General features: G+C 43.7%; 1 protein-coding gene across 2 annotated transcripts; it reads left to right on the top strand.

The window, feature by feature from the left end:
• The first annotated feature begins 6947 nt into the window (after positions 1-6947).
• On the top strand, positions 6948-11617 carry LOC117712001 (olfactory receptor 1f45-like). 2 transcript variants are annotated; one of them, XM_076936899.1, is made up of 2 exons: positions 6948-7079; positions 9817-11617. In XM_076936899.1, the coding sequence occupies exon 2, from the start codon at positions 9819-9821 to the stop codon at positions 10740-10742; it is 924 nt and encodes a 307-aa protein (XP_076793014.1). In that variant the 5' UTR covers positions 6948-7079; positions 9817-9818; the 3' UTR covers positions 10743-11617. The 2 variants fall into 2 exon arrangements, with proteins under 2 accessions (XP_076793014.1, XP_034363873.1); XM_034507982.2 differs by lacking the exon at positions 6948-7079 and adding an exon at positions 7140-7668.
• Positions 11618-13895: the final 2278 nt, after the last annotated feature.

The raw sequence follows: 13895 nt of genomic DNA, 5'->3' as shown, positions 1-13895 counted from the left end.
GGTTAGTAAGATAGATGGTTCAGATGGTTCTGAGGGCTTGAGGACCTGAGTTGGAATCTTGACAACCCCGGCACCCACATAAAAAGCCAAATATGGCTGTGTATACCCACAGTCCCAGCACTGAGAGACTGCTGCAGGTGGAGGCCAAGAGCTTGCTGGCCAGCCAGCCTCACTGAAATGGCAAGCTCCTGTGTAGAGAAAGACCTTGTCTCAAGGCAATAAAATGGAGGTGGATAGCAGAAGGCACCAGGCATCCTGCTTTGTTGATGGTGGTCATAGGTGCCACAGTAGAGAGAGAGAGAGAAGCTCACCAGGATGCCTCCATTTCCTGAAAGAGCAGAGGAGTTTGGCCTTCTTGGAAGAGACTGACCCCAGCTGGCTCATTCTAGTTACTTTTACTCAGTCATTATTAACTGGGGCTGGAAAAGGTTCCAACTACCAAAGTTACCTTGACCTTGATGCCTGAGGGAGCAGACAACCCACACAAATCTCAGTCCCTTTCGACCATGGCTAGCCATAATCGAAAAATAAGAACTCCAGGTTTGCCAGGAGTGTCTTAGGAACAAGGTTAGTGCAGCTGCAAGCTCTCCCGTGGCACCAAGTACAGACTTTCCAGGGAGACAGTATTTCTTCACAATTCAGTCAGGCTCAAAAGAATTTCTCGGCTTTTGATGCTTAAACTAAGCACATCAAAGGCTCTATATATGTCACTATATATGTCACTACATTCTGCTCTGGCTCCACACGTGCACATGCAGGAGCACAAACCTAGATACACATATGTGTATGTAACACACACACACACACACACACACACACACACAACTCCCGCATTATAATCTCTGACTAAAACAAAAATCAATAAAAAAGAGATACCAATAACATATCAGGAAAGTAATTTCAAATATTAGAAATCAAACAGCACACTTCTAAATTATGCATGGGACAAATGGTAGTTTACAGTAGCATTTCAGGGAATCACAAGTGAACTCATAAGAGCTGCCAGAGTTATAAGGACAGTTTCTTATCACATACCACATGTACGTGGGGGGGGTGCTTATTATTCTCAGTGCCTTACCTATAAAATGACAACCATCTTATTTCTGAAAATGCTGACCAGGATCATACTTTCAACAAAAAGTTCCATATCCAATAAGTACAAGAAAGGAAGGAGCAGGAGCCGCACATAAGGTTTATTTGAACTGCTGTGCTGGCCTTGAGTCCTCCTGATGACGCCCTTAGGCAACATCTTCCCATCCTAGCTACAAAGGAAACAAGAAAAGAAATTTGAAGCTCCCTGTGCTAAGAGATGAAATCTATATATACTTCTCTGTTGCTGTAACAAAATACCATGACCAAAAGCAACTTAGAGAAGAAATAGTTTATTTTGGCTTTCAGAGGAAGAGTCCATAATGGCAAGGGAGGCTTGGCATGGCAGCAGGAACAGGAAGTTGGTAGATGACATTTTCATCCACACACAGGAAGCAGTGAAGAGACAACAGGAAGTAGAGTGAAGCTATAACCCCTCAAAGCCTGCCCCCTGTGATGCACTTCCTCCAGAAGTTTCCATAACCTCCCCAAACAGCGTCATCAACTGGAGACCAAGTGTCCAAATACGAAAGCCTATGGAGGCCATTTCTCATTCAAACCATAGCGGGATCATTACCACCTACTTCTGTGTACTTCTTCCTTGTCTCTAACTTGTAAACAGGAGTGTCATACAAAAGGAATGTCACAGAGTTCTGGATTTCCCAAGGATCCTGGGACCTTACACAAACCTATGGATGTTCAACGAAAAGATCTGGCATGTATAGACCCTTTAACTAGCTTAGTTCTCTATATAGTCAGCTTTCTCCTTCCTGTAACATAGGAAGTTGCCATGAACCTGACTGTGACTAATCTTGCCTCTTGTATCTGATGTTGAAACATCTCCCACAGGCATCATCTACAGATGGCAACTCCATGAGCCCATCATCATAGGTGCTGTAAAGCACTAAGAACCACTGGACGTTACTCAGGATGCGAGCAGAGAACAATGAAAGATTCATTTGGAGGAGAGAAAAGCTAGTAATACCAGTGGCAGTAAGTCTGTGAAGGGAAGGTTTAGGACCAGGCAATAAGTATCTGAACCATGTAGATGTGTCCGAAAACTTCCTTCCTGCCACCTACTTCAACTGCAATGATGAAGATACTGTGAACCCATCTTTCAAAAGGTGTTGGAGAAGAATATGATTTGAAAAATGCTCCTGTCACCTATTGAGTGTCCTGGCAGGAAGTCCCTGATACTTTAAAAGTGTATTTGCTTCCTGTTCTTCTGAGGATGCTGGAGTGTACCCCAGTGAGTACACAAGAAGACACCTCTTCATCTTGGCCTTCACCCAGCTCATAGATCAGACATGTGAAGTTCAGAAATGGAGCACAGGTCATTACCATCTCTGCAATTGCTTTGTATAATCAATGGTGTCTGGTATCTCTAGGGGATGCAATTGTCCTCCTGGGTCTGCAGGGGGCGCATGTGAGGTTTGTGAGCTGTGCGTATTTGGCATATCTGAGTAGAGGAGTGTAAGTCTCGTATGGTTCTGTTTCTCAGGCTGGAAGGGGCTTCAGGGTGGTGAAGATGCTACTCTGGGTAACGTGAACCAAATTGCAAACTCAGATGCCCATACACCAGTGAGGAGATATGTATTTGGATTTACTCTCTGCTCTCAAGGATGGCAAGGGCTCCAGAGTAAAACAGAAGACAGACAAAGGAAGACCCCTCAGATAGGGACCTGATGTGTCACATAGAAGAAAGTAGCACTGAATACACACACAACACACACACACACACACACACACACACACACACACACACACACCTTTAAAAAACTCTGTCAGGCTGAGACCTGCTAATAAAGAAATAACCTTGGCAATACTGGGCAGGACAAGCTCCAACCAGATGAGTACAATCGTTCAAACAGTTTTACAAACATCACGAACGTCACATTCACGGTGAGGCTTAGTGTTAATTGTCAACTTGACAGTTAGAGTCACCTGGGAAGGTAGTCTCATTGAGGGATTGTCTAGATTAGGTTGACCTGTGAGCAGGCTTGTGCAAGGATGATTTGAGGTGGGAGTATCTGCTCATAATGAGTGGCAATTATTCCCTGGCAGGTGATCCTGGATTATGTGAGAACCGAGAAAGGGAGCTGAGCACTGACATTCATTCATTTATATATCTCTGCCTTTATAGATGCAGTGTGACTGGCCAGTGTGAACGAGTTCCTGCCACCATGACTTCCTATCAATGATCAACTGTCATCTGGAATTGGGTGTGTGAATGAGAATGGTCCCTATAAACTCATATATTTGAATGCTTAGTCTTTAATTTGTAGAGTTGTTTGGGAAGGACTTAGGAGGTGTGGCCTTGTTTGAAGAAATACAACACTCAGGGTATGCTTTGAGGCTTCAAAAGCCCATGCCATACTCAGTCTCTCTCTCTCTCTCTCTCTCTCTCTCTCTCTCTCTCTCTCTCTCTCTCTCTCTCCTCCCTCCCTCCCTTTCTCCCCCACCCCTCTCTGCCTCTACCTCTTGCTTATAGATCAGATTATATAAGTTCTCAGCTACTACTCCAGCACCATGTCTGCCTACCAACATGCTCCCTGCCAAAATGGTCCTGGACTCACCCTCTGAAACTGTAAGCAAGCCTCCAGTTAAATAATTTATTTTATAAGTTGCCTTGGTCAGTGTTTCTTCATAGCTGTAGAACAGTAGTTAAGCAAGCCATAAGCAGGGTGGGGGAGGACCCTGTCTCCCTTAGGTTGTCTTTCTCCAAGTATTTTATCACAGCAACAGGAACTCCCAACTATCCACCAAATCCACCCCCCTCTGGATCTGGGGCCTGTAGTGTTAGCACAGGGGGCTTGGGTGGTACAGGGCCTTGCAGCATTTCTGCGGGTGTTTCCCCCAAATCCCAGCATGCCCTAAATGTGACATAACTTACCGACTATTAGCATCAGCTCTGAACCTTACTTTGAAGATAGACTAACCAATCAAATCCCCAAAAACTTTTATAGAACCTATTATTCATTCTGAGAATAGGAGACGCATTCAATTTACAATTGAGATAGTTTCATCCAACCTTGAGCAGAAGGTGAGCCCTGTGTGGAGCTGATTTATTGTGGAAAGGGTGAGAAAGGACATCTTGGATCATGAGACATTTCATAATGTTTTCTATAACAAACTCTCCTCTGAATAATTCCTAGACCTCCTGGCTTGCAGGAACATTCTAGTTGGTGAATACTGTAGCCTGGAAAGAAGATCTTGGCTTGTCCTGAGGTCAAGACTGTTGGGTCCAAAGGAAACCTCTCGAATCCTTCCAAATAGCAGGACCACTAGCTATGACCATCTGGGCTCAGCCTGGACTCAAGGTTTCTGGCTGACACATCTCTGCTTTCAACATTCCTAGGAAGTATTCCTCAGGAAAGAACACTTCCCTTTTCTCCCCTTGCCTCTGTCATGAGAAACCTGGTTCTCTGTTGGCATACACCTGTGGTGCATATCAGAGCCACTAGGGTCTTCTGTCTCTAAACGTCCAGGCTGTTCCAGCCTACAGCCCTCTGAACCTTGATAGCTGCCTGGTTCTCTTTAAAACAGGCAAGCCCACCCCCGCCACCACCGTTTACTTCTTTCTGCTCTCAAGAGGTAGACATAGAAGCTCTGCACTCTCCCAAAAGACTCTGACTATTCTCTCCACCTGAGAGATAGCCACAGGGCAGTTTCATATTTATAAGAAAACTTTCTTCTTTATATCTAGGGAGTGGTCCAGTTCAGTGGTTTCACTGCATCTTCGTTACAAAGACATTTGTGTAAAAAACACACTGTGAAGTCTCCTGAGTCCTAGATGGCTATAGAGTCATTAAACCGACAGTGCTGGGTGGTCCTTTGATGTGTTGTTGTGGGACATTTGCTGACAGGTGTCATCCATTCTTCAGGATGATGTGCACAGAACTCTAGGGAATGCTACTGCAGAGCTATAGGCGGGAGGAGCCCCTGAACTGTGATGATGAGGTGTGTTAGCTGTTGAGAAAATTGCTGGTGGGAGAAGCTTTATGAGAGATTATCATTTGCCTGGGTACTGGCAACCTTACACAGAATATGATCAGATTGAAAACCTTTACAGACAACACACTTTGTGAGAAGTCTACCTATGCAGGACTCGATTGCTCTCCTGAAGCAGCAGCCTGGGACCAAACATCTTCAACCGCCCACCTACATCTGCCCAGCCATCACCAGTGTGAGAGATTCTTGCTGCCCAATCCAGAGAGCCTCTGCCAGGAGACATGATGTTGAAGTGTGTACATGTCTGGAACATTCTCTTTTAAAAAGAGTTATTTATTATTATTTTACATGTATGGGTACTTTGCCTGGATGTCTGTTTGTGTACCACATGCGTGACATGCATAATGAGGCCAGAAGAGAGTACCGGATGCCCTGAAACTAAAGTTACATCTCCCCAGCGCCAGCTGAGAGATTTTGCTCTGGCTATAATATGACTGTTTTGAAAAGAATGTTCTGGAATCAGAAGGCTTTCTTACAGTTTCACAGGACACGTTTTTCTAAAAATTTGGGCTTCATGAGAAACTGCCAGTACACCAACACAATGTGTAATGTATTGTGTCTGTGTTTGATATTTATTTTTATAATTAAACATTATGAAATACTGTTAATAAATTTAACAGTCCCCTTGGTAGCACGGATAAGAAGAAAAGAGAAATGGATGAATTTGAAGAAGATGTGGATTGTTATTTAAAAGGCTAAAACCTCCTTAAATGTGTGAAAGATGTTTTCTCAATTTTGTCCCTTTCCTGCAGAAGCCAGTCCAATCTCGTTTGTATGTGTGGCAACCATGTCTCTTATTTGTGCCACACACATAAGATCGCAGACTGATAACTTTTCAAAAGTTTCTTAGAACACTAATGATCATTAGAGGAAGCAGAAACAATACCAAGAAGTGAATCAGTGGGATTTACTTTTAGTTTCCATGGTAATATTGACGTATATGTTAAGCAAAATAAAAAAAAAAATTGGAGCTGTGATGAAAGCCTGGTTGCCTTGCAAGCATGGAGATTTGAGTTCAATGACTTCAATGACTAGAAGTCACATGGCATATCCAGCTCTTTGGCAGCACCTGCCATCGCAGCACTGGAGGAGATGGAGACAGGAAGGTCCCTGGAGCTCACTGGTCAGCTAGCCCAGCTCAGTCAGCAAGTGAGAGACTTTGTCTCAAAAGACAGGGTAGAGAGTACCTGAAAAACAACACACAAGGCTACACACACATGCACACACACACACACACACACACACACACACACACACACACACACTCACACTCACACACAAATACGAATAATAGAAAGCTAGGGTTGATGTCTGACGTTTGTCATATTAATTGAACACCCCTACGTGTACGGTACATTGCAAGTTTTAGCTCCAGTCATTTGTGAGTTTGCTGTTTGTACTGTAGACACCAGTGGTACTTGGGTCACACTGTAAGTGAATTGATGTCTCTCCACCACACACACCAAAAGGAAAACCACAGTGGAAATGAATGAGGATTTTAATAGAGCGATAATGGAAATAAATTGCATACAAACACGTGCTCGTGAGATGTTTAAAGAGAGAATGTGTCCTTTTAAATGGTGACATTAATAAAAATACAAAACGGTGGGACAGGTACTTATGCAGGAACTAATAACTTCCTGTTCTTATTTCTTTGGTCCAAGGAGACAGAATGCAAACAACAGGCACTGAGCACATATTCCTAATGAGGACCTCTGAGAAATCAACCCTGGGGATGCCCCAGGGAGACAACAAACCTCCCACCCACACAGAAGTCTTGATCTCCAGGGGCAGAGCCTGCATTCGTTTATTTTCTCGTCAACACCTAAACTACTATAAAAGACAGTCAGGTTTCTCACTTTAACTGTCTTTGTAAAAAGAACTCCCTCTGATCTCACCTCTCATTATGAACTTCCCATCATCCAAGTCCAGGGTGGGACCAGCAGAGATGGGATTCTGAGAGCCACTGAGAGCAGCAGGTGAGAGGGCTGGGGACACAGGTTAGTGAATAGTTCACCCAATGTCATTCATTCCCAGAAACACTGACATAACTAAACCTTTCTGTATCTAGCCAAGTTCAAGAGAAAAATACATCTTTTCCCAGTAGTGGATAAGGAGGAGACAACAGGCTGTGATGTTCTGACAACAGACTCGTAACAGCCTTTACTAGAAAAAGACTCCACCCCCCTCTCAGACATGCAAGGCTGTCCCATCCCACCCCTAATTTCTGCATTTGTGCCAGCTGCTTCCCTATGTACATTGACTGTGACCGGTAATTCCATAATAAAGCGGCCTCACACTTAAGCTACTTTGGACACTATTCTGAGCCCCATATAGGGAACTAGGTTAGTCTAGGAACTACACGGTTGTGATTGTACCGCCTGGGGATCCAATCTCAGGGACACAGCTGTCAGACACGGTATTTAGCACAGCTCGCAGGAAACTGAAGGATGGAAGCAAATGTCAACCGCCTGAGTCCCAGAAATGAAGAATCACTATCCATGCTAACAGCGCTGTCTCTAGGGAGAGTTTGATGTGGATGCTGAATTCTACTTCAGAGCATGCCTGGTGGGTATCCAGTCAGAGTGGGAGGGGTTAGGGTGTGACGTCAGAGCACGCGGTTTTTCTAAGGAAGTGCAGCTTGCTGAAGTATCACGATCACTTTGCAAAAGGAATCCCACCTATGCTAGGCCACTTGTCACAATGCTGTAGTAGGAGAGCATGGGAGAATTTCACTAACTGCTAGTGTGTAGAGCAAATCCCTCTCAGACAACGTTTTCTCTCTTCTCTGTGTTTCTGCTATGGGAACTGTCTTTCCTTAGAACCCGCCAGTCTAGGCATTCTTACATCTATCTGTCTTGACAGCATGTGTCAAAATTTCATCTTTCAGAATGTATGGTTGCCATAAGCCATCAAGACCACAGGGCCATTCTCTAAGTTTCTCTAATCTTGCTCCGTATTCTGTGGCTCTAGAAGTTATTCTAGATTTAAAAAAATATATATTTCTTAGGGGCTAGAGAGACAGCTCAGTGGTTAAGAATACTTGCTGTTCTTATGGAAGTCCGGCATGGTGACTCACAGTCATTCATAACTCTAGTGCCAGGGAATCCAATTCCCTCTTCTGACCCTGAAGGGCACCAGGCATGCACAGGGAACACACGCATACTTGCAAGCAAAACACAATACACAAAATAAAATAAATAAATCTGATAAATGTTTTAATGATTTCCTATCTCGACACTTTCCACGTAACTTCATGAATTTAACTCTCCCAGGAGAAGTCACCATGCCCAGAATAAGCACTTCCTATAACCAGTTGCCCCAGATACTCCCTGTATAACCCCATATCCCAGCAGTCAGGGCTGATCACATAGAGCAGTGGTTCTCAACCTTCCTAATGCTGTGACCCTTTAATACATTTCCTCATGTTGTGCTGACCCCCGGCCATGAAACTATATTTGTTGCTACTTCATAACTGTAGGTTTGCTACTGCTTTAAATCATAATGTAAATATCTGCTATGCAGGATATTTGATATGCAACCCCTTGAAAAGGTCATCTGACCCCCCAAGGGGTTATGACCCACAGATTGAGAAGCACTAACACAGAGGCTCTGCCTCTTTCTTTGCCTTTGATCGGCAAGGTAGGCGGTGCTCTTATTTCCAGAGAAAACACCTTGAATTATCTCAGGAACATTGCAACCAACATGTTTCAACCAACCCACCCCTCTACTAAGCAAAAAGGATTTATCAGGCCTGCCTTGACTTTGGCACAGGCTGCATTAGAAGTTTTTTTGTGTTGCTGTTTTATTTTGTTTTGTTTTATGAGTTGGTAACTGCTTTTCATCTCAGGAAAATATGCCGATACGGTAGCACGTGGCTTTCCTTTTCAGAGTACAGCGAGGAGGTGGGGAATGCTCACACTGGAGCCTGAGAGGCATTCTCACAGCACCTGTGAGCAGCCCTGATAGTATCATAGCTTTTTGTTTTGTTTTGTTTTGTTGTTTTGTTGTGTATTATTTTCTCTTCAAGACAGGGAGGACTTCTCTGCACAGCTCTAACTGCTCTGGAGCTTGTGTTGTAGACCACGCTGGCCTCAAACTCAGAGATCCACCTTCCACCACCTTTCTTGTATGTGTGGCACCATGGCCTGACTCTGTGATGATATCTTAGTGACAGATACAACACCAAGAAAAACCAGCCAACAGGTTGACCAGGGGCCATGCACATTCCAATTTTCCTAAAAGTAGAAAAGACAGAAAGAAAATCTTCAGGACTGTTGTCTAGAGACCTGACATGGCACTTGCTCCTTGGTTAAAATTTCCATATATGAAAGGTGTTAAAACACAGGCTAAAGAACAAAGCACTGAGCTGGTCTTGAACTTTTTATCCCATTAGCTTCACAAATGTAGTTTAACGATCTATTGGCCACATCCTGACTTTCATCATCTATAAATAAATCGCCTTAACTATTAGACAAAGATAAATATTATATAGGAAAGGTCCTGCATGTGGGGCTTAGCAAAGTGGAATGGAGTTCAGAAGCTGTGAACTCTAGGATTGCTGTTTAGCAGAGATTTTACTGTAAGACTCTACAATATGGGAAGTGTGCTTGCATTCAATTGCCACCAACAAGTAAAGCATTGCAACATAGAAACTGGTTTTGCCCAAATGTTGGCAAATGACCTTACTGACTGGTTATACTGTCTTCCCTACAGACATGGATGGAGACAATGAGACCATGGTGGCAGAATTCCTCCTTCTGGGACTCTCTGGAAAGTCAGAACAAGAAGAGGTTGTCTTTGGGCTGTTCTTGGGCATGTACCTGGTCACTATCTCTGGAAACATCCTCATCATCCTGGCCATCAGCTGTGACCCTCGTCTCCACACACCCATGTACTTCTTCTTGGCCAACCTCTCCAGTGTTGACATCTGCTTTTCCTCAGTCACCATCCCCAAGGCTCTGGTGAACCATGCGTTGGGAAGCAAGACCATCTCTTACACAGAATGTATGATCCAGATCTATTTCTTCATCACATTCATCAACATGGATGGCTTCCTCCTGAGTGTGATGGCCTATGACCGCTATGTGGCCATCTGTCACCCTCTCCACTACACCATGATGATGAGGCCCAGACTCTGTGTCCTCCTGGTGGCCATATCATGGGTCATCACAAACCTGCATGCTCTCTTGCACACTCTCCTCATGGTTCGACTCACCTTCTGTTCCCACAATGCAGTGCGCCACTTCTTCTGTGACCCCTACCCTATCCTGAAGCTCTCTTGTTCTGACACCTTCATCAATGACCTGATGGTCTTCACTGTGGGTGGAGTGATATTCCTGACACCATTTTCATGCATTGTTGTTTCCTATGTTTACATCTTCTCTAAGGTCCTGAAAATACCCTCTGCTCGCGGGATAAGGAAAGCTCTGTCCACGTGTGGGTCTCACCTCACTGTGGTCTCTCTTTTCTATGGTGCGATCCTGGGCGTCTACATGCGTCCTTCGTCTTCATATTCTGTGCAGGACACAGTGGCCACTGTCATCTTTACAGTGGTGACACCACTGGTCAATCCCTTCATCTACAGCCTGAGGAATCAGGACATGAAAGGAGCCCTAAGCAAGATAATTCTCAGATCCTAGTATCTGAGAGAATTCCTGGACATCATGCATTTGTTCATCTTTCCAGAGAAACCTATGCATAGTTGGTATAGAATTCATGCATGGCTTTTCCTGTGACTAATAACAAATGCTTGTGGTGGTATTTTATTTCAAGATGTCAGATATTTGTTTTCATAAAAGCAGGAATTTGCCATCTCTGAAAAGGGATTGTTCTGTGGAGCTCATTTCACAGACAAGAAACACTGGGATAACAACTAGTTGTACTGTGGTTTGAGGTGGTCCAGCCCAACCTGTCAGATGCTCGCTCCCACAATGCCCTGGGGCTTTTACAGGATTCTAGAACCACTCCTCTTCTGGTCTGCTCTCACTGGCTTCTGATGAGGAGCATCTAGTTCATCCAATGGTAAAGAAATTGGTAGGTTTAACTCTGCCTAGTCTTAAGCCGCTCTGCTTCATTTTACACATCAGAAGGTATGCCTAACAGACCCTCTGCTCTCCTCCTACCCTACTGTCCTTTTCCTCCTCACTATAAGCATCTGCCAGGGATGGGTGCCACACAGGGATAAATACCAGGAACTGCAGACAGTAAGCAACACTGTTCTTATAGGAAGAGGATATGGTGGCATAATAAAAAAAATTAATGAAACAATGTAAAACTAAATCAAATATGGGAATAATCCAGCAGGTTATGAGTATTTCAATTAACAAATAGCAATTAATAGCCTTCATATGCATGAACAATGTCCAGGTACAAAACAGATGGGCAAGGAGATCACATTTATAATAAAGAACACACTGTGTGGAACACATAAGAATAAAGTTAACAGTAAACATGAGTAGACACAGCATTATACAAGGGAATGCATCTTTCTAATAAACCACTGATTTCAACATTACTGATATGTGGTTTTCTGTTTGTCTCGAACTGAAAAGCAGTAAATAATAATGAAAATTCCAATAAAAAAAAACCAACAAAAAAAGAAAATTCCAATTTCATCTGGCATTATAAGGGTTAGTACTAGAGTTGTGTAGAAATGAATATGTGTCTCTATTTTATATAACTATACATTACAAATGCCTGAATCAAATCAGAGAACAATCCAAACATCCCACAGACAAGAGCAGGAAGAACGGGATCAGACACCAGTGCACAATGGTGGACAGGAACTTGTAGGCATTGGTCATCCCAAATGGTAAGCACAAAGCAGAGAACCAGGCATAACTAGCTATTTCAGAGCTCCAGAGCCTGCTCACAGTGTGTAGTAACCTGGGACTCTCTGATGAAATAAAAGCCTGTAGCTCCTGGTAGGAAAGGGCTTGGCATAAACAAAGCATTCTCCCTGGCCCTAATCATAAAGAGTATTCCACTTACTGAAACAGTTGATGCTAAAGGTGGGAGAGGGCTGCTGCCTTCCAAAATTAGTGGGTGGGCGTCTTGAGTGATTGGCAGGACCTCTGAGAGAACGGCAGGGCTGTTAGCCTCACTGGAGGAACTAGGGCTACAGTGGCTTATCAGAACATAACAAGACTGACTATCAGCTTTCCTTCTCATTCCAATGTTTGCAGCCAGGCATTCAAGGAAGTCAAAAGAATGTCTTCCACCCCAAATGGGCTTTTTTTTTTTACAAACAAATGAACAACCAAGCAGAGAACATTACATTTAAGATGAAAGACTAAATATTTTCACTTCTAACTCTGGGGACAAGGTCAAGAGGTCTGTTCTGGTCATCCAAGTCCAGCATTGCTCTGGCACGGAATCCTACCTGATTCAGTGGTGGAAGGACAAAAATATACAGAGATTGAAATGGAAAACAAGACCATTAATAGCATTTGCTGGATATTGAAAATGCCAAGGCCTATATCAAAACCAAACCAAACCAAAGCAAGCAAACAAACAAAACCCACAAAGAAAACACAAAAGATGGCCAGCTCTCAGGTTTTGAAGATCATAGTGTGTGAGGTCAATATTGGAAACTAAACCATTTTTCTATATGCCAGTTATGGAAACTGGAAATGAATATTTTTTAAAGCACATATAACAATAGTATCAAATCTGAAGCCGATCATGGTAGTGAGGGTCAGACCCCCAAAGGGCGGTTCATAGACCCAGAAATGAGCTCACTATAGGATTTCTGAGAGTTAGACAAAAGCCAGCATTCCTCAAGATTTTGTAAGATTCGTTTCCACTTGCTGAGAGGAGTCACTTCCCTGACTTCTAGCTAAAGGTACATATGGCTACCTGTGGTGCCTATCGGCAAATCAAAGTGCCTACTGGCCTCCAGGCTTCCTTAGTATCACAAGTACCTGCTAAATATTTTAAAAGCCATGCTAGCAACTTAGCTCCTCCCACCTCCTCTTCTCCCCTAAGATCTGTCCAGTTCATGGACATCCAACCCCATCTACTCATCCTACTCATAACCCAGCTCTCCTCACATCTTGGCTGCTCCCCACTCTGGCTCTCCTCACTCTGCTCTCTCTATTCTCTCACTCTGGTTATTTCTCTTCTTTCACAGATGACCTTGGCTGTGTCCAGTCTGCTGACCGTGTCCAGTCTATTTCTCTCTCTGCTCTGAAATCTCCCAAATGCCTCTGGCTGTTCTTTCTTATATCAATAAAAACCTTTCCATAACTGTACCATGGAGTAGTGGTGTTTATAGTTTCTTTACTGTGCCCCTTCATATATAGTACAATCTTAAATCCCAGCTCTTAGAAGCCTGAGACAAAAGAATGTGATTTCAAGGCCATCAGACTCTCTGGGGTGAGACTCTGTCACAAAAAAGAAAAAAAAAAAAAACAATAAAATTTAATGAAATGTGTGCAAAACAACATCCACAACATCTAAAATTCTTAAAAAGATGTTTTAAAAAAGGGTTTAAAGAATTTCATCTCTCACCTTTTGGCTGGGGCAGACACCTAGCTGGTCTGTTCCAGTGAAAACACCATATCCTGAGCCATCCTAGAGGAGCCACTGCACTCAGAGCAGCAGGTAAGAACCCTCCTGCCCAACCTTACGCCTCAGAGCCACAACTGGGAGCCTGGGGCACTCAAGACCCATCAGCCACCCAAACCTGCCCTCCAGAATACCACTCCCCTTCCACTTGGTCCTTTTGGCTGGGGCAGACACCTGGCTGGTCTGCTCCCGTGAAGACAACATATCCTGAGCAATCCTAGAGG

The sequence above is a fragment of the Arvicanthis niloticus genome, chromosome 6 (genome assembly GCF_011762505.2).
Source record: "Arvicanthis niloticus isolate mArvNil1 chromosome 6, mArvNil1.pat.X, whole genome shotgun sequence".
NCBI lineage: Eukaryota > Metazoa > Chordata > Mammalia > Rodentia > Muridae > Arvicanthis > Arvicanthis niloticus.
Note: the sequence above shows the minus strand (reverse complement) of the source record. Positions and strands in the feature narration are given on the sequence as shown.